This window comes from Cicer arietinum, chromosome 2 (genome assembly GCF_000331145.2).
Source record: "Cicer arietinum cultivar CDC Frontier isolate Library 1 chromosome 2, Cicar.CDCFrontier_v2.0, whole genome shotgun sequence".
Classification (NCBI taxonomy): domain Eukaryota; kingdom Viridiplantae; phylum Streptophyta; class Magnoliopsida; order Fabales; family Fabaceae; genus Cicer; species Cicer arietinum.
The window spans coordinates 42,165,389-42,189,884 of record NC_021161.2 but is presented as its reverse complement, the minus strand read 5'-3'; the positions used below and the strand labels follow the sequence as shown (position 1 = coordinate 42,189,884).

The window sequence follows — 24,496 nt, the reverse complement described above, 5'->3', positions numbered from 1 at the left end:
GGCTGTGGCAGCTCAAAAGGGATGGAATGTGTATCAGCTTGATGTGAAAAGTGCCTTCTTATACGGAGAACTGAAGGAAGAAGTGTATGTAGATCAACCTGAGGGCTTCATAAAGCATGGAGAGGAAGACAAGGTATATAGGCTGCACAAAGCCTTGTACGGACTAAAGCAGGCACCAAGAACATGGTTTAGCAGAATCGAGAGTTATTTCCAGAAAGAAGGATTTACAAAGAGTAGCCATGATCATACTCTATTCATCAAAAGAAGAGAAGAAAGAGCAATCATGGTAAGTCTCTATGTTGATGACTTGATATATACTGGAAATGATGAAGAATTTTGTGCAAGGTTTAAGCAATCAATGAAGAAAGAATTTGAGATGACGGACCTTGGCAAAATGAGGTTCTTCCTGGGAGTTGAAGTAAGTCAGAATGCAAATGGAATTCACTTATGCCAAAAGAAATATGCAAGAGAGGTTCTGGAAAGGTTCAATATGTGGAACTGTAATTCTGTCAAAAACCCAATAGTGCCAGGAACTGTGTTGACAAGAGAAGATGGAGAAGATGTTGATCCAACCTTGTACAAGCAATTGGTAGGCAGTCTAATGTATCTGACAGCAACACGTCCGGATATGATGTATGTAGTGTGCTTGATTTCACGTTACATGGCTAATCCAAAGGAGAAACACATGCAGATTGCTAAAAGAGCCTTGAGGTATTTAAAAGGTACACTGGATTTTGGTCTGTTTTACAGAAGAAAAATTTCGAAACTTTTGGCATATACTGATAGTGATTATGCAAGAGATGTGGACGACAGAAAGAGTACTTCTGGCTATGTTTTTCTGCTAAGTGAGGCAGCTGTGTGTTGGAGCTCAAAGAAGCAGGCCATAGTTACATTATCCTCCACAGAAGCTGAATATGTGGCAGCTACCTCCTGTGCTTGTCATTGTGTTTGGGTGAAAGGTGTTCTTAAACAGATTGGAGCTGAAAATTGTGAGTGTATTGACATTCTCTGTGACAATACTTCATCAATCAAACTTTCTAAAAATCCTGTGTTACATCGAAGGACTAAACATATTGATGTTAGATATCATTATTTACGTGATCTTTCAAATCAGGGAGTAGTTAAGTTAATCTTCTGTGGAACACAAGAACAAGTTGCAGACATTATGACAAAGCCAATGAAGTTGAATCAGTTTGTGACACTTCGAAGGGCATTGGGAGTACAGCCACTTGAAAATTAAACTGTATGCTCAATGAGCATTTCAGTTTAAGGGGAGGAATTTGTTGGAATCTTGACTAGGAATTAGTCTTTGCTTTTAAGGTCTATTACTATTGTTGCAGTTAATAAGCTATTTTTTAGGAGCTGAATAAGCATTTGAATTATTCTAGTTTGTTAGGATTATTATTCCTAGTTTTTCTACTGTTAGTTACTTGTAAGGCTTATTTAAAGCCAGCTAGCTTTGCGTTTGAATAAGGAAAAACTAACACAGTTTATCCATTGCATTAGAACTTCTTATTACTGCCTTACACAATTTACATAATCCCTTTTTTTTTACTATGAAAAAATTAAATGAACTCGACCATTTATTTTAAACAGTTTGAAATAAGTTATTTTTTACTTATTATACGATCAAAGAAGTAAGATTTGTAAGTATAATCAAACATTGAACTTAAACAGTATGAAATAAGTTATTTTTTGCTTATTATACGATCAAAGGAGTAAGATTTATAAGTATAATCAAACATTTATTAAGTTGCCTTAAAATGAGAAGACAATCATTCACATTTGCTCCTTGAAGCATGAACTTTAAGTGCTTCTAAACTAAATAATTCAGCAGCATGCTTATGAATGTCCTCTAATCTCTAAGTGCAATGATTTATACTACTTTGTTTATCTTTCTGAAAACAAAATTTTCTTTCATGTGCAGCATAGTTGATAAATCTTAATAAGCTATATGATGTCTAGATAATATATAGTTTGCAAATCATGGCTTGATAATAGGATGCAGCTCCGGTTTGAATACATGTATGATACATTTGAAGTCTTAAATCCTTGAAATTCATTGTACCTTAGTCTACATTTCAACCCAATTTCCTCTAGATCCTACTAAGTAAGACTAAGTGTACGTTTGATGTCCCGGTAGGATTGACAAAATCACAGTGAACCACCTTAATTTTGTAAAAGCTATAGACTGTAGTTTGTGCAAAGTCACAATGATTCACCGTGACTTTGCTACTTCCATTGGGAAACCAAACTTAAGCTAACACTCGAAAATCCGCCACGTAAAACCAAAAACAGGGGATATATCAAACTATCTTTTTTATGTTGATATATTGTAATTAGGGCTTTTGACCACCACAAGACGCCAAATGTACTACTGCAACTTAGATCCTTTGGACTGTTATGGAACTAATCCCAAGTCGACAACGAGACTTTTGATTTTTTCACACGGGGTGGGCCAACATTTCATTGGGGAAACTCCACAAATAGAACTAGATTCAATTTTTTGCAGGAGAACTACATTACCAACTCTTCCAAAACTATGTCCATATAGATCAAACTATCTGGTTGAAGAATAGACAAGTTCACAAAAAATATCCATATCACACACAACAATTTTGAATCTGCATTATTCATTTGCAATCCTTAGTCTATGTTATTTAATAACTCACTAAACCCCATATTATCAAAATAGTAGTAGAACAAAACAGAGAACAATACAAATCAGTGGCTAGCGGGCTGATTTAGAAGACTCCATCCACATGAAAGTGTGCACAACATAAGCCCCAGTAGCGCCGGCATAAAAAATCCCCTGTCAGCATACCAATTCAGTTATATACTAATTTATGGTTTTACAAAAACAAAAACAAAATTATGGTCAATTAAAATTTTAATTACCCGAGTTTGATACGGTTCTTAGGTTCGCCAGTGGCATAGCCTGTGAAGTAGAAATATCTAGCAACAGTGTAAACTATTCCAAGGACAGCACAAATGGAGGGATGCTTAAACCCTCCCAAAATCATGAGCATGAAGAATATTGGCATTGTTTCCAGAGAGTTTTGGTGTCCTCTCTGCACTCACCAAAACACAAAAAATATAATCACACAACACATATACAACCCAATAAATAATAAAATTCTTGCATTCACCAACTATACCACCACAACAAGAAACAAAACAATAACAATGTTTTTTGTTGACCATACTATTGTTCCATTGCATCTCCCCAATCAAGTTGACCACCTTTAGTGGAGGCTCCTCTCTTAACTATGTTTTTCTGAAATTGTATCAGCCGTAAAGACGATGAGGGTCGTTAAACTTAAACTTCTTAAGATTGTCGACGATCGTAGTTAGAGTTTCGAGTAACTGTTAAACCCGATTCTACTATAGACCAAAGGCCAAAGGTAGAGCATGAGGCCTCCAAAAAATAAATAATTTTTCATGCATATTTTAGCCTAAAAAATATAGAAATGTTTAAGTAGTGCAACAAGTAAAAAACCTCATAATTATAAAAAGATACAGCCATTGACATATATATTTAATTAAAATATTTTGCATATCATAAAACAAGAAATCTAGAATTTAAACAAAACTACAGTAAATTATTGTTATCAGTATTAAAAAGGCTTCTATTTTTTTTTTTAATTTATCAAGACCTTGCTTTAGAGTTTGGTTTAAGTCTCAATAAGTATTGGACCAACACTGGATCGACGTGGTCTACGGTAGCATCCACCTATTTTTCAATATAGTTTTACTATAGGATCAAATTTACCAGGATAACTAAAATCATGTGAGTATCACTCTGATTAATAGGGATTCATTCTACTTAAATTTCACTCAATTATTATCAAAACAATATAATAGAGAGAACGAGAGAGGGAAACCTGAACGCAGTTGAAGAGCTTGGCATCTTTGTTTTCAGATTCAGAAGCATAAAGGGTTGGATAAAAGACGTTGTACCTATGGAGAATTTCAACAAACACCTTGTAAGCAAAATAACAGAACTTGTATGTAAGAATAAAAATTGAGGAGGAAAATAAAAGCGTTTACTTCTTGCGAGCTTTGCCAACATGAAAGGTAATGTAGAAATTGAGAAAGCAATAGAGAACGAGAATTATCACAACAAAGCCATATTCTTTTGGCAACAATTCAATCAGTTTCGTCATTTTTGGATGATGGGTTGGGAAGTTTTGGAATGGACGAAGGATTCAATGTGAGATGAAGTCTTGCGTTGACACAACTATTTGAGCACAATGTTTAGCCTCACACACGTGCTTGGGAAAATATGGAAACAAAAAAAAAAATTAAGTAATGTATATTTTTAAAATAATATTTAAAATATTACAAAAACTAGTACTAATATTTGAGATATTATAAAAATTAGTGCTTTACCGTGCACTACATAGAACATACAAACACATATCAAATTTATATTTTAGTATATAATAATGATTTTATTATAAAATTTGTAAACAAATTATAAAAAGTAATTTTTTTACTCAAATTATAAATGAGCATAAATATATAAAATTCGAGGACAATAATTATAAGCATAAAGAGAAATATAACTACAAAATTTTGCATATGAAAATATTTTTAAAAAACTATTGAAAAGATTTTAAAAATGGACACAAATTGGAAAGTTAATTTAATAATTCGAGTCCCCCTAATATGTCTCTTTTAAAAGAGTCCATAGGCGAACTAATTGCTGTTTAGGTTATAGCAGGTCATTGTTTTATTTAATAGGCATTTATTTTGTATTGGTTTTTTCTTCGTGTTCAGTTAATCTAGTTCAATTTAACCCACATAAACATTGCTTGCATAAAAGCTATTAACAAAGATAGGCTCTAGCTTTGTTGGATTAATGGATGTTACTTTTGAGTTTCTACGACTGTTTAAAAATTAATTTACGTCATTGAAAATATTACTAAGTTGAGTCACGAACTAGGTCGTTCTCTTTAAGACGTTTTGCGGCACTGCTGAATTTGTGCGAGACAAACTATCAACAACGAAGTCCTTAGAATAAAACATCCCAGCTACACTATATCGAAGTTCTATTGTACCGTAGAAAACCGTTTTAGAATTACACCCTCAATATCACAGTCAAATGACTGTCACTCGTAATATGATACTACGATCACTCAAAAGCAAGAGAAGAAAAAACAAAAAGGGAGAAACAAAGAGAAGTCTTAGATTTCAAAGAACTTTTAGTGTGTTTTTTCAACTGAGCAGAACCATATATCTATACAGAAAATCATCAATTAGATAAGAGAAAAAAGTGCAATCCACCAAACCAGATCCACATAAACGTGCACTCTGATTTTTTCGAGGTTTTTGATAGGACAATGAACAGATGCGCGAGATGCACGAAATCAAAAAGGAAGACTGAATGAGATGTTGAAAGTTGACTCAGTAGAGGTATGACAATTAAATAGCCCTTGAGGTACATCCCAATTGCATACCTCCACCGTGTAAACAATACTAGTGTGTATCATACCTCTTATTTAAGACTTTCTTATTTTTTCAATTCACACCAACTAACTCTCATTGATATTATCATAATTCCCAACAATCTCTTGTTAATATTATCTTCATTTCCAATAGTGGACGCTCTTAAAAATCACTAGTGTGTAACCCGTGCAACGTACGATTACAAATTACGATGATTAGAAATTTTATTTATTTATTTATTAAAATACCTATCAATAATAATAATTGTTTAAATGTTGTATGATAAGTCAAAAAAGTTTTTATGGAAAATTTATTTTCGATGCTTATAAACATGCATCATGGATTATTTGTTTTGAACATAACAAAAGTTCAATGAATTATACTCTTTATTAGAAATACGAAAGACAAGCATGAGCAATTGGGAGAAGTGAAAAGCAAAAGAGAAAGAGAAATTCAAGCAAGAGAAATGGGAAGATAGAAGACATCAATTTTGTTGAAAATACAGAGGTCATGAATGCTCCAATTTTCAAATCTTTATAGAGATGTGAGTTTTCACTTGGAACCATTCAAAAATAATTACATGTGAAGTAATAGTTGTGTGCTCGAAGAGGAATAATAGCAATATGTGGATATATTTATGACCTTAGATACATAGACACCTTTGGACTACTATAAATATGTTAATTCACATGTTCGTATTCATTTTGAAAATTATCTTTAAATTTCAATTTTGTAGTCTATTAGTCTAAGAAGTGCTAATTTAATGGAGAAATTTAGTTTTTTAATCATACAAGAGAGGGAGTTTGATTCTCGTAGGACAGTTGTAAAATGTATAATTGCAATTAATTAGTAATAATATTTTCTTTCTTCAAATGATGAATTAAATATGAATTTTAAAGTTTTTTAAATTTAAAAATTAATAGTTAATTTATCGTTTGTTAAAAAGTTTTAAATTTTTATAGGAAATTTATTATAATGTCATAAATATTAGTATAAAAAATTATTTAAAAATAGACAATAATTAAATTATAATTAAAGACTAAAAATAAAAATAAAATTTCTAAAGAACTATAAATTGAAACTCTTCAAAATACTGCAAAAATATATGTCTCATATTAATCATTTCGAAAATATTTATTAAATCTTATAAATTGTATAGATTTTTTGATTTTTCTACAATAATTTAAATCAACGTATAGTCTTATAAACAAAATAATAAAAGTTTATTCATATAATCAATGTATTTAATTTCCTTAATATGCAAAGTGTTTTGAATAATTAACTTATTGTAATATTTCGATTAAATTTTAATATTTGATTATAGTAATTTAGAAAAAAATCTTATCTAATTGCATGTGTAAATTTAATACATTTTAAAAGTTAATAGTTCGAACAATGTAATTTAAAGAATCAAATCAGAAAAAAATAAATTTAAATGACCTAAATAAAAATTGAACTAATCTTAAAAATGTATTTTTGGCTTACATAAATTAAGAAGATAGAAGAATTGGGTGGCATATTTGGGCGGAATTATTGAACAATTAGGACTATAGGAGGGAAATCTTAAATCTTAGTTAGCAAATTATCTTTCTTTAATATATAATATATAATGAATTTCCATACAAAAATTTAGAATTTTTAAAAAGCAATAAATTAAATATAAATTTTTAAGGACAATTAGTTACAAATAAGGTTGGTAACTCAAGCTGCATATTATCTTATAACTTATCGTTTTTTTCTTCTAATTTTATTTTTTCTATTGTAACTAAAATTTGTTTTTACCCCTTATAATTTATTTATTATAATATAAAATAAATAATTTTAATAAAAAATAATTTAAATAAAATAATTTATTTATTTATTATAATTTTAACTTATTTATAAATAATTTAAATATTAAACTAATAAATATTTTAAAATAAATAATTTTTTTATTTATTTTAAATAAATAAAATAGATATATAAATAAAAGTATATCAGATTGATAAATTTTAAAGTTAATAAAAAATAAAATTTAAATATTTTTTTTAAAATATTTTAAATATAAATTAATAAAATTTATTTTTAATTAACAATACTCTTTTATATTATTTTACATTTTAAATTAGTTGAATCGTTAATTTTATCAAAAACTTTAATTTACTTAATAATTATCAACTATAAAATATAAGTTAATTTTATTGTATATCCTTCCATCAAGAAGATGTACTACTTGATTTTCTTTTTACCAAAAAAAAAACAAAAAGCTTGGAAACTTATAGGAGTTGTACAAGTAAGAAAAACGATCCATCATGCTTCTTGTCATTTCCTATGAAAGTACTTTAGTATTAAATACTTCCTTTAATTAAATATAAATTTCTCTCCCCTTCGCATGAAATATTTTTTTGGACAGGAATAGTGTGCATGGAGCTAACCTTTCATATTCTTGCGATATATCATCATATCATTTATATATAAATTTTTGTAGTAACTTGAATATCATTGAGTATCTGTTTTTCTTCCTTGTTTCAAAGAGTGAGAACTAATTTTGCATATATGCACTTTCATCATACTAATTTTGATGTTTTTTATTCCTTTAAGTCACCAGGTTTTGTTTGTGTATTTATATATGTATTATGAAGTTGTCTTTTATGCTTATTATTACTATTATTACTGTTGTTGTTATCTGATTTTATGTTTTTCTTTTTTCTTCTCTTAAAAATAGCTTTAGAGTTTGAGAAAGAGGTTATCAACAAAGAAATGTGGAGGAGTAGTAGTAGTCATGCAAGTGAGGATGATAAAGATAATAACATTCTTGGTTTTTTGGATCATATATTCTCATGGACTCTGAAAAATGTTCTCAACGAAAATCTATATAGAAACAAGGTTCTTTTCTTTCACCCATTTTCAACATTCCAAATGAAAATGTGCATTTGTCACTTGAGAAGAATTTTGTCCCTAGAAATTTTAAAATTCATTTTTATTTTATTGCTTTTATAATTATTGGACAAACAGGAATTTCAATGTTGAGTATTTTTTTCATGAAAATCATTTGTTATAGATAGTATTTTTAGAAAGTATACTTTTCAGTACGTTAAATAAATACAATAGTTTCTACTTTTTCTAAATATCTCTAAAACATAATATATAAATTATAAAATGTGAAAATAATTTTTCATAATCTAAACAAATTGGACTCTATTTTAACTTCTAACTACTTAGTACTAATCAAGTCTATCATGTTTTCCATTTTATGTGAAAAATCATTCCTGTCTATTAAACCATGCATGAAAAAAGAATATTTATACATGTTTATCTATGGCTATATATATCATTTGTTTATTTTCTCACAGGTGAATAAGATTCCTGAGACATTTAAGTCACCAAAGGAATACAAGAATTCCTTCATTACACCACTCTTAGAAGAAACACATTCAGATTTATATTCAAACTTGTTAGGAGTGTCACGAGCTCCATTTTGTCATGTTTTGAAAATAGAAAGAGACAGTACGCAATTCAAACTTCCAAAAGATTTGTTCTATAGAATAAAAGTGAAGAGTATAACCGATGAACTTGCAAAAGATTTTGGAAAATATGAACCAGAAGCTGGTGATCTAATTGCTTTCACTGATATGAAGCCTAAAAGAGTTGATGACTTGAATACAAACAAATGTCCTTACAATGTTGCTTATGTTGTTGGCTCTAAAGATGAGTTTTCTGGTGAAATTTTAGTAATGTCATCAAAACTCATGATTGAATTTGACTTCACCAAAACCAACAATCAGAAATTATATGCAGTTAATCTGATGAACTTGACGACAAATGTTCGTATTTGGAAAGCGTTGAACTCGCAGTTGGAGGGAGAACATCTTAACATCATTAAAAATGTTTTGCAGCCTGGGCTTAATGTAATTAACAATCACTTGATTATTTCTTTTTCTGAATTTTTTTCTGCATAATTACTCTCTCCTTACTTTTACTGCATGAAAAGTTACTTTGAAATGCATTATTTTTTTCTCATGGAAAAGGGCTCTGGTAATCAACAGTTTGGCCGAGAGATAAGTAAAATCTAGTCGTGTTCATATATTCAAGAACATTTTCAATGGTTATGCCATATGGAACTATGAGTACTATTGTATTATGCTTATGGGTTTGTTATTTTAGCAGCTAATTAGGAAATTAACTTTTATAATGGTTTTTATTTCAGGGAGGAGAATGCTGCCAAATTTGCAGTTCAAGATCAAATAGTCAAGCTTCTTTCATTGAAAAGGACATAATTGTTGCTCAGAATCTGAATGAATCACAAGCAGAAGCAGTTTCAAGCTGTGTTAGTTTGATAAATTGTTGTCATGCTAATACCAAACTTATATGGGGCCCACCAGGGACTGGCAAAACAAAGACAGTTGCATGCTTGTTATTTTCTCTACTCAAATTAAAAACCAGAACATTAACTTGTGCTCCAACAAATACTGCAGTGTTGCAAGTTGCAACTAGGTTGCATAGTATAGTTATGGATTCACTTGAACATGATACATATGGTTTAGCAGACATTGTGCTTTTTGGCAATTCTAAAAGAATGAAATTAGCTTCTCATTCTGGTCTTGAAGATATCTTCCTCGATATTCGAGTAAATAACCTCATGCAGTGTTTTGCTCCATTAACTGGATGGAAGCATACTTTGGAATCCATGATGCAGTTTCTTAAGGATCCCAGAAAAGCCTATTTTTCAGAGCTTGGCCATCAGTCCCTTAAAGAGTATGTTTTGGAAAAGAATAGTTATGTGTATCGCGCATACCAGCAAACTAATGGTGATGATGATCCTATGACATTTGAGGAATATGTGCAGAATTTTTGGAAAGACATTGCAGAGAAATATCAATCGGATGTGGTTGATAACAGCGAAAGTTCGTTGACGTTGGAGCAATTTGTAAAGAAGAGTTTTCGTGAGCTACGAGAGAAACTCAAGTTCTTAATACAAACATTATATACACACTTGCCAAAATCTTTCATTTCAGTTGAAATAGTGAAAAAAATGTTTAGAGCTCTTGAATTGCTAAGGTCTATAGGAATTTCTTTGCATCAATCCAAGTTCAAGGAAACTTTTGATGATTGTGAAAAAGAAAGTATTCCTGCTTGCTTTGAACCATCAAGCATTGAAATAGATGAGTTCCTTAGAATACTAAGTTTGCTTTCAAGTTCAATTTTGCTTCCTGAACTCAATGGAAGAAGTCACATAGAAAAGTTTTGCTTGTCAAATGCATGTCTAGTTTTATGTACAGTGTCTAGTTCTATAAAACTTTATACAGAAGGAATGACACCAGTGAAATTTTTAGTTATTGATGAAGCAGCTCAACTAAAAGAATGTGAATCCACAGTTCCATTACAGTTACCAGGTCTTCAACATTGCATTCTTATAGGTGATGAGAGACAACTTCCAGCTTTAGTGAAAAGCAAGGTACTTGATCATTGATTTCATTTTTTGTTGGATTTTGAAAAAAATTTAATGATTGAAGATTGTTATTTAATATTTTTAAAACTATATATTTTTAGATTGCTGATAATTGTGGATTTGGAAGAAGTATGTTTGAGAGGCTGGTAATGTTAGGATACAAGAAGCATATGCTTAATGTCCAATACAGAATGCATCCTTCAATCAACATGTTTCCATGCAAGGAGTTCTATGATGAAAGAATTTCTGATGCTCCTGTTGTCATGGAACAAAGCTATAATAAGAGTTTCCTTGAAGGAAAAATGTATTCTTCTTATTCTTTTATTAACATAGCTAAGAGTAAGGAGAAACTCGGCCGTGGACACAGTATGAAGAACATGGTAGAGGCTGCTGTAATTTGTGAGATAATTAAAAACCTTAGAAAAGGTTGTTATTCCTTTTCTCATGTTTCTTAATTATGTCTTTCATTAACTAATATTTAATATGGCTTCTTCAGTTTTAATATGCATTGATATATTTAAGAACTGTTTTTTTTTTGGCAGAGTTTATGAGGACATATAAGAAGGTTAGCATTGGTATCATATCTCCATATAATGCTCAAGTTCATGAAATTCAGGAGAAAGTTAAGCAGTTCACTTCGGTTTCTGATACCGACTTCTCTGTTAGTGTTCGATCTGTTGACGGATTTCAAGGCGGTGAGGAAGATATTATCATAATATCTACTGTTAGATCTAATCAGAGTGGAAAAGTGGGTTTTCTTTCAAATATACAAAGAACAAATGTGGCTATGACAAGGGCTAGGTATTTTTCATGTTATAATGTTTTGCAGACTCTAACTTGGTCGGAAACTGAGTTAATTTTTGTTTGCAGGTATTGTCTTTGGATATTAGGCAATGCAACTACTCTGATGAATAGTGACTCTATTTGGAAAAACATAGTTCTTGATGCTAAGAGAAGAGATTGTTACCATAATGTTGATGAGGACAAGAAATTGGGTCGGGTTATTGATGATGTCCTGTTTGAGCTTGAGCTAGTTGAAGAATCTGAGTCATCATTTAAGAAACTCAGTCTATGTGAAATAACAGAAAGAACGGCTACTTCCACTAGGTAATTTGAACCGTATCTCTGAACTATTCATGCAAGATGTTATAACTAGCATTTATGTATTTTGTGACAATGCTAATATGAGAACTTAATATTTATGTAATGTAACTCACAATATTTTTTGTGGCAGACCAATGAAACTTAGGGGGCCAAGCATGAAACTGGTGAATCACTTGCGGGGTGTTCGGTCGCTTAGGGAAGACGTTGAAGAACTGTTGTGAATTACATTTATCATGAACTTTTCTCTAAGATTCAAACTTGTGTACAATGAATAGACATATGCTTTTTGCTATTTAAGTTTGCAATTAGTAACTTATATCAAACATAATTCCTTCTTTTGATGTTTTTGTGCTCTAAAGTTTTGGCCTATTTCAATTCATGTTCTCATGTTAGAGTTCATACTTTTCTGGTATGAATATGATCAAACACACTGAACTAGAAGATGACAACTTATCGAAATTTGATCAATGCATCATATTTTTTGAATGATATCAATTCATGATTCTGAACAATTGCACTTGTGTAAAATAAAGCTTAATTAATACATAAATCAAAACAAAATATCTATTATTTTGTTAAAACCTACAAATATAATAAAATTGTAGTGTCTGGAATATTAATGCTTCAGGAGTTGTAACGTTGAAAATGTTAAAAATTATTTATTGAATTTGTTTTTGATTGAAGTTGATATTTCAATTTGAACTAAACAGACAATGCATTACAATGACAACCAAAATAGTATCGTACTAAGACGGTAAACCAAAATAACGTCGCACAAAGACAACAAAGAAAACAAATTGTACTAAAGTAAATATATTGCAAAAGTAAAAACTAAGTATATAAAAAAATCACTTATTCTAGTTTATAACACAATATTTATTTTGATTAAACTTGTATGTGATTCTTGATTTATTTTGGTTTAAATCTTATTAATTTGTTAATGTCAAATTTAGTTTTAGAAATTAGACTAATCTAAATATAGTTTTTTTGGATGTATGATGATAAATGAGACAATTGATGAATAATTTAAATATTTTATTTATTTTTACTACTCATCAAAACTTTTATGAATTCATGAATTTAATTAGTCTTTTTGTGTAACTTTGCATAATATAAACATAGAAATTGATGACACATCTCAACTACTACCATGTCAACTTATTTTAGAAGAAAGTTCACATCAACCAACTATGATTGAAAGTCGATGGTTGTCCCAATCAACTTAAAAATATTGTATATGATAGAAGTGTGCAAAATATATAGTTAATTGGATCGTACTGATAAATTGGATTACACTGTAAAAAAAAAAAAAAAAACTAAATCATTTAAATGGTCGAAGAATTGTACCACATATTCAAAACAAATCACTTAAGCAAACTTTATTCAAAAACTAGTTTAATCATTATTTTAAAACTTTTTAATCTCAATTAAGATTTTTGTTCTTAGAAAAATTTTGAAATTTATTTTTTTTGAAAAATTTTCAAAACCTTTTATTTTTCTTGAAAAAAATCAAAAAAGAATTTAAATCATTTTTTTGAGAAAAATTTGGAATTTTTTTTAATAATTTTTGAAAAAAAATTTAACTGGAAATTTTTACATCTATTTTTCTCGTAAAAATTTGGTAAAAAAAATTTCGAAATATTTTTTCCAATTTTTTTACTAGGATATTTTTTACATCTAATTTTCTCGAAAAAATTTGAATTTTTGTCAAAAGAATTTCAAAATTTATTTCTTGAAGAACTAGTTTGAAACTTATTTTAACTAAAAACTTGTTTAAAATATTAAATTAGTTTATATATATAATGCGGTTCATAACTACACTGGACTTGATTCGAAAGTGATTGTTAATAATTGAAACAAACCATTAATGTTGTCTAATTAAGTTAAATTTTTGCACCATGAACACCTTTAGTATGAGATCATTTTACACAGGTCAAAGTTGATGAAAAAGATAAAGCTAAATGTAATTATTGCAAGAAATTACTTGGTGGGAGAACAAGAGATGAGACGTCGCGCTTGCTCGAAAATATGAAAATATGTAGTCCATGCTTGGCTACGTTGAAGCAGAATAAAAGACAAACATTTCTTACCGCTAAGGCCTTGCATGGTAAAAAGAAGTTGGAGACTGAAATTTATGATGCTGAAAATGCTAGGAAAGAGCTTGCACATACATTTATTTTGCATGAGTATCCACTTTTAATAGCGGAACATATTGGTTTTAGGAGATACTCAATCTTTCTCCAACCATTATTTCAAGCTCCTTGTAGAAATACTATAAAAAAATGAGATACCCACACTTGTTTTCCTACACTTTTGCTTTGAAAATTTGCAAACTATATTTGTGGAAGATTGAAATTGTTCGATTCTATCACTAAATATCCAACTTCCATTTTATATTTTCCTAAGATTTGTATTATTAGAATTGCAATAAATGAGTGGATTAAATTCTTTGTTGCATTGATAAAAAAATGACAGAGAACATGTTGGGAAATTTGAAAAATATTGGAATGTGGTTCATGAAATAATATTGGTTGGTGATGTTTTGAATTCTAGGTACAAAGTAAAGTTGTTTTAATATTATTATGTTAAGAATGATGCTAATGGGCAGGTTAAGTCCATTTGACAGTTGTGTTATGATTTGCTTTATGAATATCAATTGAAAATACATAATGATTCTAGTAGTGATTCTCAAATGTTGGATGCGCATGTTAGTAATGTTGAGGATGTTGGATGTTTATTTAGAGGAGGAAGTTTTACTAAGAAGTTCAAATTTTGATATTTTGTTGTAGTGGAAATTGAATTGTGTTAAGTATACAACACTCCAAACAATTTTGAATGATGTATTAACAATTCATGTTTCTACTTTAGCTTCTAAATATACATTCAACACCAACGAGCATATCTAAAGTCCTCATCGAAGTTGACTTTATTGGACTACCATAAAGGCTTTGATGTGTGCTAACATTTGGCTACGGAGTGCTGAGAAGACTAATATTTCTTTTAAATTATGCATTTAAATTTGAATATATTTGAAAAAGCTATTAATTTTGTATATCTTAAATTATCAATGATTATATTGGTATATTGATATTGATAAGTGATTTGAATTCTAAAGTGGACAATGAAATTGCTATTTTACTAAATAAAATGGTTTTTGATGATGAAGGTATTTTATTCTCTATGCCATTTGTATTAAATTTTTCATGTTAAAGGTTAATATTTAACTTTTATTTTTTTAATATAGGTGAATTATTGATTAGTGGTTATACTTCAATTGCCAACTCCCGCCTTGAAGATGATTGACAGAAAATGCTTATTAGGAACTTTATAATTTTGATGATTTGGAACATTTTGTTGTTTTGATGAATTAGTTCTTTTGTTGATTTGAAACTTTTGTTCGAATTGATATTTTCACTTCTAAAGAACTTAAAGAATGTGAAATTATTGTGACTTATTAAAAATTTAAACTAATTTTGAGATATTGTTATTTTATTATTTTGATTAGTGAAATTTTACATATTGCATTGAATGTTGTTATTTAGTCTAATTATTGATGCTATAAATAAATAAATTCAAACACAACAATTATATTTTTTAATATAAAAAATATTAATTTTTGTAGTGGGGGAGGGATATAAAAAAGATTAAACTCATCTCCCATTGAGTGTGGGCGTGGAGGTTAAAAAGTCATCCATATCGAAGATATGAATAGAATAAAAAAAATGCACAGTACATATGGAAACGAAATTAACCAGTTGCACTTATAGAACTCAAGAAAACAATGCACATTTACGTAATGTAATTTCCTATGAAGAAAAAGCACCCTAGTGCACCTTTTTATGTACTCCTTCGCGCTTTCATTAATTAACTACGTTAATCAATAAAATTCTCTCTCTCATTCATTCACATATCACCAATTAGTATATAAGTGTACATGAAGCTAACCTTTCATATTGTGCGATATATAAGCACATACTTCAAATTACTTCATTTTCTGAATTCTTTTGCATGTAAGTATAGTATACTTCTACTACATATGCACGTTAACAACTACTAATGATTTTCAAGTCTATGTTATAAAGATAAACGATCAGTGATTAATTTGTTTTTCTTATGCTTTATTCTTTAGTTAGGCGACTTTTAAGGAGACAAAGATGGAGAATACTACTAATGAAAGTGATAAGGAAATTCAAGAAGTTGTTAAGGAGACAAAGATGGTGAAGACTGCTAATGAAAGTGATAAGGAAATTCAAGAAGTTGTCGAGCTTTTAAATATTGTATTTTCATGGACTTTCAAAGATGTTATGAATGAATATCTTTACACAAACAAGGTTCTGTTATTTTTCTCTTAATTAAATAGTTATTCAATCCAAACATATCATCTCCTTGTAAGTTTTTTGTCAATTGCAAATTTTTTGTATCACCATTTGTAGCCAATTCTAACCCTATAAATGATGATAAAAACCAAACATTTCTATCTCTAAATCCTATAGTTTAATGGTTTTACTTTGTAGCTGATGTAGATTATCTAACTCTGGTTTTGTTGTAATTTTGTTTAGGAATATTAATTTGGCATCACAGTAAATACAGGGTCTATTTGGGAGGGAGATTTTGAAGATTTAAATCTTTTGAATATTAAATTTATATTTTAATATATATTTGATATTTTTAATATTTTAAAAAAATAACATGATTTATGACAATACTATAGCTCTATTTGGTAAGGCCAAAAAATCAATTTATTGTTTATAAGTTATAAACTCGGTTTGATAATAATTATTTATGAGCTTATAATAGTTATTTATGACCATATAACTTGTAGCGTTTTTCTATAAACTAATTCAAATAGTTTATGAATTTATAATAGCTTGTTATGTTTCGTTCTAATTTTAATCTTATTATTGTAACTAAAATTCAAGTTTATTATTTATAATTTATTTATTATAATTTAAAAATAAATTAGATAAAAATATAAAAAATATGTATCAGTCCGTAAATTTTAAATTACTATCTTCAAGGGATTTTAAGCTTTAATTGATAAAAGATATTTTTAATTAAAAAATATTTTTATGTCTTTTTTCATCTTAAAGATAATTAAACTGTTAATTTTATCAAATAATTTAATTAACTTAAAATCTACCAACTATAAATTATCATCTATCACTTAATTTTATCAAACAAGATTTTAATTATTCTTAAAAACATTTCTTAATTTCACACAATAAATAGTTACACCCCTCTCCTTACCTACAAACCTCCATCCAAACATACCCTTACAGTTGAAAATTATTGAATTGCTTAATGTAAAGTTATTGTTAATTATTACTTGAAATGTTTGTTTTCTCTCAGGTGAAAAAAATTCAAGATACATTTGATTCAATAAATGATTACAAGGAATCCTTTATTCCTCTATTGCTTGAGGAAATTCACAGTGATTTATCATCATGTTTATTAGGTGTGGCTCGAGCACCTTTCTGTGAATTATTGAAACTTAAAAGAGACAAGGATCGTTTCCAGCTTCCCAATTCCTTGTTCTATGAGATAAGTTGTACAAATGTTGATGGAAAATATGAACCTGAGTTTGGTGATCTCATTTTGTTCACTGATATTAGGCCCAAAAATATTGATGACTTGAAGTTTGACACTCCCAAAATTCCGTACCATATTGCTTTTGTCCATGGTCCAATATACGATAATAAATTAACTTGTGTATTAACTGATAAAATCCTAGTTCGTTCTAACCAATGCATTAGCACAGATTTTGAATCTGGTATGATGGATAATGAAAAACAGAAACTGTATGCAATTCATCTTATGAACATGACTACAAATGTACGGATTTGGGAAGCATTGAAATCCGCGTTAGATGGAAAAATTATTCAAAATGTATTGCGACCTCATCTCAATGTAAGAATCACTACATCGTCTCTTATGATTTGTTTTTTATGTTACTTTATATTTCATTTTGAAATGAAATATATGAAAAAATTATGTTGAAAAATTGATTTATCTGGTTAAAAATTATGAATAGTTACATCAATTTTTCAGATATTCTTATTGTCTATATGACATTCGAGAGTATTATTTTATTGTGCGTAATCATATCGTAGTTTTCTCTCTAGTGCACCAACTCCTTGCGTTGGAAGCCTATCTGATGTCTGACATGTGTTATTCTCCAACACCTCACTACATTGATGTGTTATATTCAATCACTTATTTATAGTTTTTTTATGATTATTATTATTTGTAAGATTTATGGGTCACATATGTAATTAATTAATAAAGTGTGTTGGGGTCATTATATAATTAGCCAATAAACTAAGGGTCAAATAATATATAATAGTTTATGGCTAAAGAGTTCAACATTATTAGCATCTATGTCTTGTCTAGTATTCATTGCGAGTGTTGGTGTATGTGTCAGTGTTTGATAGCTCATCTATTTTTTTTATAACTACCTAAGTGCTTACATGTTGTAGTACTAGTTTGGAATTATATATACTTACTCTTTTATTTTGTAGTTCTATATATATGAAGGTAACCTGTTTAGTGCTTGCTTTATATTTCAGAGTGGAGAAAATTGTAATCTTTGCCTGTCAGAAAAAAATAGTAAAGCTTTATTAATCAAAGAAGACAGAGTGATTCTTTCTCAGAATCTGAATGAATCACAAGAAGATGCTGTTATGAGCAGTGTTGATATGATAAATTGTTGTCATGGTAAAACCGAACTTATATGAGGACCACCGGGGACTGGAAAAACAAAGACAGTTGCATGCTTGTTATTTTCTCTACTCAAGTTAAAAACCACAACATTGACTTGTGCTCCAACGAATACAGCAATATTGCAAGTTGCAATTCGATTGTATAGTTTAGTTTTGGATTCACTTAAGCATGATACATTTGGTCTCAGTGATATTGTGCTCTTTGGCAATAGTAAGAGAATGAAAATAGATTGTCATCCGGGTCTTGAAAATATTTTTCTTGAGAATCGAGTCAAAAGCCTCATGGAATGCTTTTGTCCAACAACTGGATGGAAGCATACTTTGGAATCAATGAGACAGTTGCTTAGAGACCCTCAAGAGCAATACTTATTGGAGATATGTGCATATCGTTCATATCGTGCATACTCGCAAGAGATGGGGAATGAGGAATGGAAAAAGCTTTTAAAGCTTAATGAAAATGGTATCAATGAGAAAGAGAAAAACATCATGACAATGGAGCAATTTGTAAAACGAAGATTCTTGGAGTTAAGAAAAGATATAAAGCTTTGCACAGAAACCTTATTTTCACACTTTACCAAGTTGCTTAAAGGCTATGGAGAACAAGATTTGTTAAAGAAGGGTGATTTATCTCAAGATGATTTTGTTATGGCTAAAAATAAGGATGATTGTCCTATTACATTTGAGGGATATGTACAGAAGGCATGGAAAGAGATTGCACAGATATACCAATTAGATGAGTATGATAAGAATGCATGTGTTATGACAATGGAGCAATTTGTTAAGCAAAGATTTGGTGATTTAAGAGGAGTGTTTAATTTCTTAAATCATGCATTGTACACTCATTTACCAAAATCTTTTATTTCACTTGAAACCGTGATAGTTATGTTAAAAGCTCCTGATTTGTTTGAGTCTTTTGAAAATTCATTGAGTCAAGCCAAATTCAATGAAACTCTCTATGATTTTGAAGAACAATATGTTTCAGATTGCTTTGGATCATTAACTGATAAAAGGGATGAGTGTCTTAGCCTTCTAAGTTTGCTATCTATGTTAATTTATCTTCCTCCTATATATATGAAAAGTGAAGTGGAAAAATTTTGCTTGTCAAAAGCATGTCTAATTTTATGTACTGCTTCAAGCTCTAGTAAACTGTACAAAGAAGGAATGGCAGAAGTGAAATTTTTAGTAATTGATGAAGCTGCACAGCTAAAAGAATGTGAATCAACAATTCCATTGCTGCTTCCAGGTCTTCGCCATTGCATTCTTATCGGTGATGAGAGACAGCTTCCAGCATTAGTCAAAAGCAAGGTACCTGCTAATTGATTCTGAAATATTTGCCTTAGTTAAAGATTGTTGAATAATGTATTTGAATTTGTTATATTTTGTAGATTGCTGACAAGTGTGAATTTGGAAGAAGTATGTTTGAGAGGCTGGTAATGTTGGGATACAAAAGACAAATGCTTAATGTTCAGTATAGAATGCATCCATCAATTAGCTTATTCCCATGCAAAGAGTTCTATGAAGATAAGCTTTCTAATGCTGCCATTGTCATGGAACAAAGCTATGATAAGAGTTTCCTTGAAGGTGTAATGTATTCTTCTTATTCTTTTATTAACATAGCTGAGGGTAAAGAGAAATTCGGTCGTGGACACAGTTTGAAGAACATGGTTGAGGTTGCTGTTATCTGTGAAATACTTCAGAATCTTAGAAGAGGTTATTTCATTTTCTGGTATCTTATAAGAAAACATTATTGTTTTATATGTATTATGCATTCATATAATGTGTAACTTCATTTTCTTTTTCAGAGTTTCTGAAGACAAAGAAGAAAGTTAGCATAGGAATCATATCTCCATACAATGCTCAAGTTTATGAAATCAAGGAGAAAGTTAAGAAGTACACTTCCATTTCTAACACAGATTTTTCTGTTAGTGTTCGTTCTGTAGATGGCTTTCAAGGCGGTGAGGAAGACATAATCATAATATCTACAGTGAGATCTAATGGGAGTGGAAAAGTGGGGTTTCTTTCTAATAGACAAAGAACGAATGTGGCTATGACTAGAGCTAGGTATGAATTATTATGTTCATTTTGTTTAGTTGCTTCCATCTTTCAAGTTGGTTGAAATTGAGTTTGTTTTTAACTTTTTTGCAGATATTGTCTTTGGATACTAGGAAATGCATCTACTTTAATTAACAGTGACTCTGTTTGGAGAAATGTTGTTCTTGATGCCAAGAGAGAAGAGATTGTTATCATAATGCTCATGAAGATGAGAAATTGGCACAAGCTATTAAAGATGTCCTGTTTGAGATTGAACTACTTGAAGAATCTGAGTTTCCATTTAAGAAACTAAGTTTAGATGGCAGATCAAAAACATCAACTAGTTCCTTTAGGTGATTGATTGGATGTGTGGAACTAATTTGATCTATAACGACCTTTTTTGTGGTGAATTATTTGTTCTAGTTCATGATTGTCCCTGCATCGACATTGACATTGTAACCACTATTTCGACTACATCCGCCACATTTTCCTGTCTTAAACTATTATCTGATTTAAAAATATGTGTGGTGATAAGTGTAAAACTTAGGTTTGATATTGCAATCACATAACTTAACAATGTTATGTTTTCATCAAATTAATAATGTAGCCAAAGTCAATCAAATTTTAGCCCAATTTGAAACAAATCATTTCACATTCTTAAATTACTAAGCTTAAATTTCAGAGCATTGTTTAGATTTTTTTATAGAAAATATGAGTCATTCACCTCAATTCAATGTCCCATCTTTATCTAATGTGTTTATTAGGAATACCGTTGTAGCTAGTAACATTTGAGAGGCAAATAAAGTCTGATTAAAACTTATTTTAATTCAAATTCAAATTCAAATTCAAATTCTCTCAAATAATTTATCTTTAACAGAAATTCATTAATCATTTATTCAATTACTTGTTTTGTGCGTAAGCGTTTTAGATTAGGATTTAATCTAATTTGTTGAATTTGGGGATGTTTGATAAGATATTTCATCCGTCTCAAACAATAATTAAAAGTAAAATAAAATTTTACTCATTAAAAAACGAATTAATCTTATTTAATGTATTAAAACTTATCATAAAATTTTATTTTATTTTGTTTTCTAGATTGTGCTTCCTTTTATAAATTGGTGAAAATAACTATGTATTTTTGAAGAAAAAAATAATAATAAATTGAGTCACCTGAAATTTTTTTTGTTGACCTGAAAAAATAATAATAAAGTCAAATGTTACCTGAAAAATAATAATAAATTGAGTCACCTGAAAAAAATAATAATAAATTGAGTCATATTTTTTTGTTGTATTTTGTAGTAAAGAGGGATCCATAAATTTTGAGGAGAGTAGGCATCATATATCTCTTTTAACTATTATAATCTTTGAATTTATAAAAAAAAGAAAGAGATTGTTGGGCATATAAGTTCATAGTCTTGTGAAAAATCTTCCTTTTTTATATTCAAAAATAAATTAATAGTATTAATAAAATATATATTTAAAAAGTATTAAAAAATAAAACAATTTTTTCCCTCGAATAGTACTTATAATTAGATATATTGATATTATTTAAATGTAATACACTATTTTGACCGGATTGAATGAATGCAGTCTTCACGAAATTACCATAATTTGATTTATTAGATGCATCTATTATAATTCTCACAAACATATGCATCAACATTTTTTAGCATTTGATATTGTCTCAAATAGGATTGAATTTAGTGGAAAGAACCTACAAAACAGAGACAATCCTACATATAATATGGGAAAGTACCTACATTTAATTTTGAAAAATTAATATTTTTTAGTACATAATACACTAACAAAAATTATATCATAAAGAGAAAGATTTATACTATATATTGAGTCTCCAATATGCTTTTTATTTTTGTAAAATAAATATGTGAGAGTTATTATAACGTGTTTAATCACTTTTGTTTTTAAATGTGTCTTTAATTAATTAACTTACTTCTCATTTTTGATTAATCATTAAAGTCTATGAAATTACTAACAAAAAACATATTTAAAAATATATTCAAAATTTTGATAAATTCAAAAACTATAAACTTAAATACAATGTGTCCCTCCCTGTTATAAAATACAACAAAAAGAATAAAATTTTGACTTAATTTAATTAATTTTCAATAGTTTTATTTTGACTGATTTATAATATATATACACAGTTTCCCTCCAAAAATATATAAAAATAAAAAGAGTCAAAAAAGTATTTTATCAAAATTTTATATATATTTTATTACATGTGAGTGTATATATAAGAAGATAATTGAGTGAGGCTAACTCACAGCAGCACAGTTTGAAAAGATAACAGTTAACAATAGAAGAATGATGAAGGTTCAAATCCAATCCCTTGGTGTTCTAATGGTTGTTTTGTTGGCATCTACAACAACAGCGAATATAATTTTGCCAAGCGTTTTCTTACCTATCAAAGACGTGAACAACCCAAAATTGGCCGATTTGGGAAATTTCGCCGTTGTCGAGCATGTAAAGCAAACTGGTAAGGATCAGTTGAAGTTCGAGAAAATCCTCAAAGCTGAATATTATTTTCCAGATGACGTCCACCAATTCTACCTCATCTTTTCTGCCACCAACGCTTCCGGAATTTCAAACCAATATGATGCACTCGTAAATGAGAATGAATCAAATCACTCCATTAAGCTTGTTGCCTTTGAAACTTATGTTCATTAAATAATTCAATAATCTTCTATGGCTTCTAATTATACCAATAAATGTTTGTGTTTAATATACAAATTGGATCTCAATTTGGTATTCATGAATAAAATAAATGTTTAGTCATTCATTGAGTAAATTGATTACTTTTTCCTATAAATGAATCCCTATATCAAAATTTTGTTTTCAGGATGTAGATTAAGTATACTTCGAATCACCAAATCAAACAACATCACGATCACAAAAATAATTGCATACACACAAAAAAAATAGTAAATTCTATCATAATTAACTCATATAATTGTGAGGTGATAGAGTTGAATTCGGTAATATCGACATTTGTATTAGGACTTAAAGAATAATTGCAAAGACTGATATTAGCAAAACGACTTCTTTTACAATAAATATTTTATGAAAATTGAGATTAAATTGTCTGAATTTAAACTCCAAGTATTTTGTTTATAGATGGAAAAAATATAAGTTTTCCATTCACATTGTATCAGTATGAGTTTTGTTGGTGTCTTTGAAAGGAGATAAGAGAATCCCAATGGTATCTAAATACGTTGTTTCGTCTAGTTAAATAAAATTCAGTTTTTGGCGAGTTCATTTTTGGAGTAGTTGTGTCAACATATCGTCGTCTCAACAAAAAATTGTACTTTTTTAATTTAATAATAATAAATTTATAATCGTTACATTTTTTATTAATAATAATAAATTTATGATTGTTACCTTTTTTATTAATTGATAAAACTTCTTTTTAATTTATTAATAATAATAATTTTATTAATGTTATCTTTTTGTAATTTTTATTATTGTTATACAAATTTAAGTTCAATTTTATTTTAAATTTAAATTAAAATAATGTATAATAATATTAATTGAAATATTTAAATTAATATTTTAAATTGTAATAAAACTAAGGCAAAATTACATTTGTGGTCCCTTAACTTAATTTCAGGTAACATTTTAGTCCTTTATCTTTTCTTTTTCCCGACTTGGTCCTTTATTTTAATTTTAAGTGACAATTTGATATGTTATGTTTTAAAATTTCAACAATGATATCCTTTTTTATACAAAAATTCAAAAAAAAAAA

The 24,496-nt window shown here is 28.9% G+C and overlaps 3 protein-coding genes and 1 pseudogene across 3 annotated transcripts; 3 read left to right on the top strand and 1 right to left on the bottom strand.

The window, feature by feature from the left end:
- Nucleotides 1-2,551: 2,551 nt before the first annotated feature.
- On the bottom strand, nucleotides 2,552-4,258 carry LOC101511246 (uncharacterized). Its single transcript, XM_004503019.4, has 4 exons — nucleotides 4,051-4,258; nucleotides 3,885-3,960; nucleotides 2,899-3,071; nucleotides 2,552-2,812 (listed from the first exon to the last, which is right to left on the bottom strand). Exons 1-4 carry the CDS (start codon nucleotides 4,164-4,166, stop codon nucleotides 2,725-2,727), a joined length of 453 nt encoding a protein of 150 aa, XP_004503076.1. The 5' UTR covers nucleotides 4,167-4,258; the 3' UTR covers nucleotides 2,552-2,724.
- Nucleotides 4,259-8,190: 3,932 nt separating this feature from the next.
- On the top strand, nucleotides 8,191-12,204 carry LOC101511567 (helicase SEN1-like). The gene is made up of 7 exons (XM_004503020.1): nucleotides 8,191-8,316; nucleotides 8,784-9,338; nucleotides 9,638-10,885; nucleotides 10,981-11,305; nucleotides 11,422-11,680; nucleotides 11,750-11,986; nucleotides 12,114-12,204. Exons 1-7 carry the CDS (start codon nucleotides 8,191-8,193, stop codon nucleotides 12,202-12,204), a joined length of 2,841 nt encoding a protein of 946 aa, XP_004503077.1.
- A 3,933-nt stretch (nucleotides 12,205-16,137) lies between these two features.
- Nucleotides 16,138-21,094, top strand: LOC101512224 (uncharacterized; annotated as a pseudogene).
- A 1,964-nt stretch (nucleotides 21,095-23,058) lies between these two features.
- Nucleotides 23,059-23,421, top strand: LOC101512549 (cysteine proteinase inhibitor 6-like). Its single transcript, XM_004503021.1, has one exon. It carries the CDS (start codon nucleotides 23,059-23,061, stop codon nucleotides 23,419-23,421), a length of 363 nt encoding a protein of 120 aa, XP_004503078.1.
- Nucleotides 23,422-24,496: the final 1,075 nt, after the last annotated feature.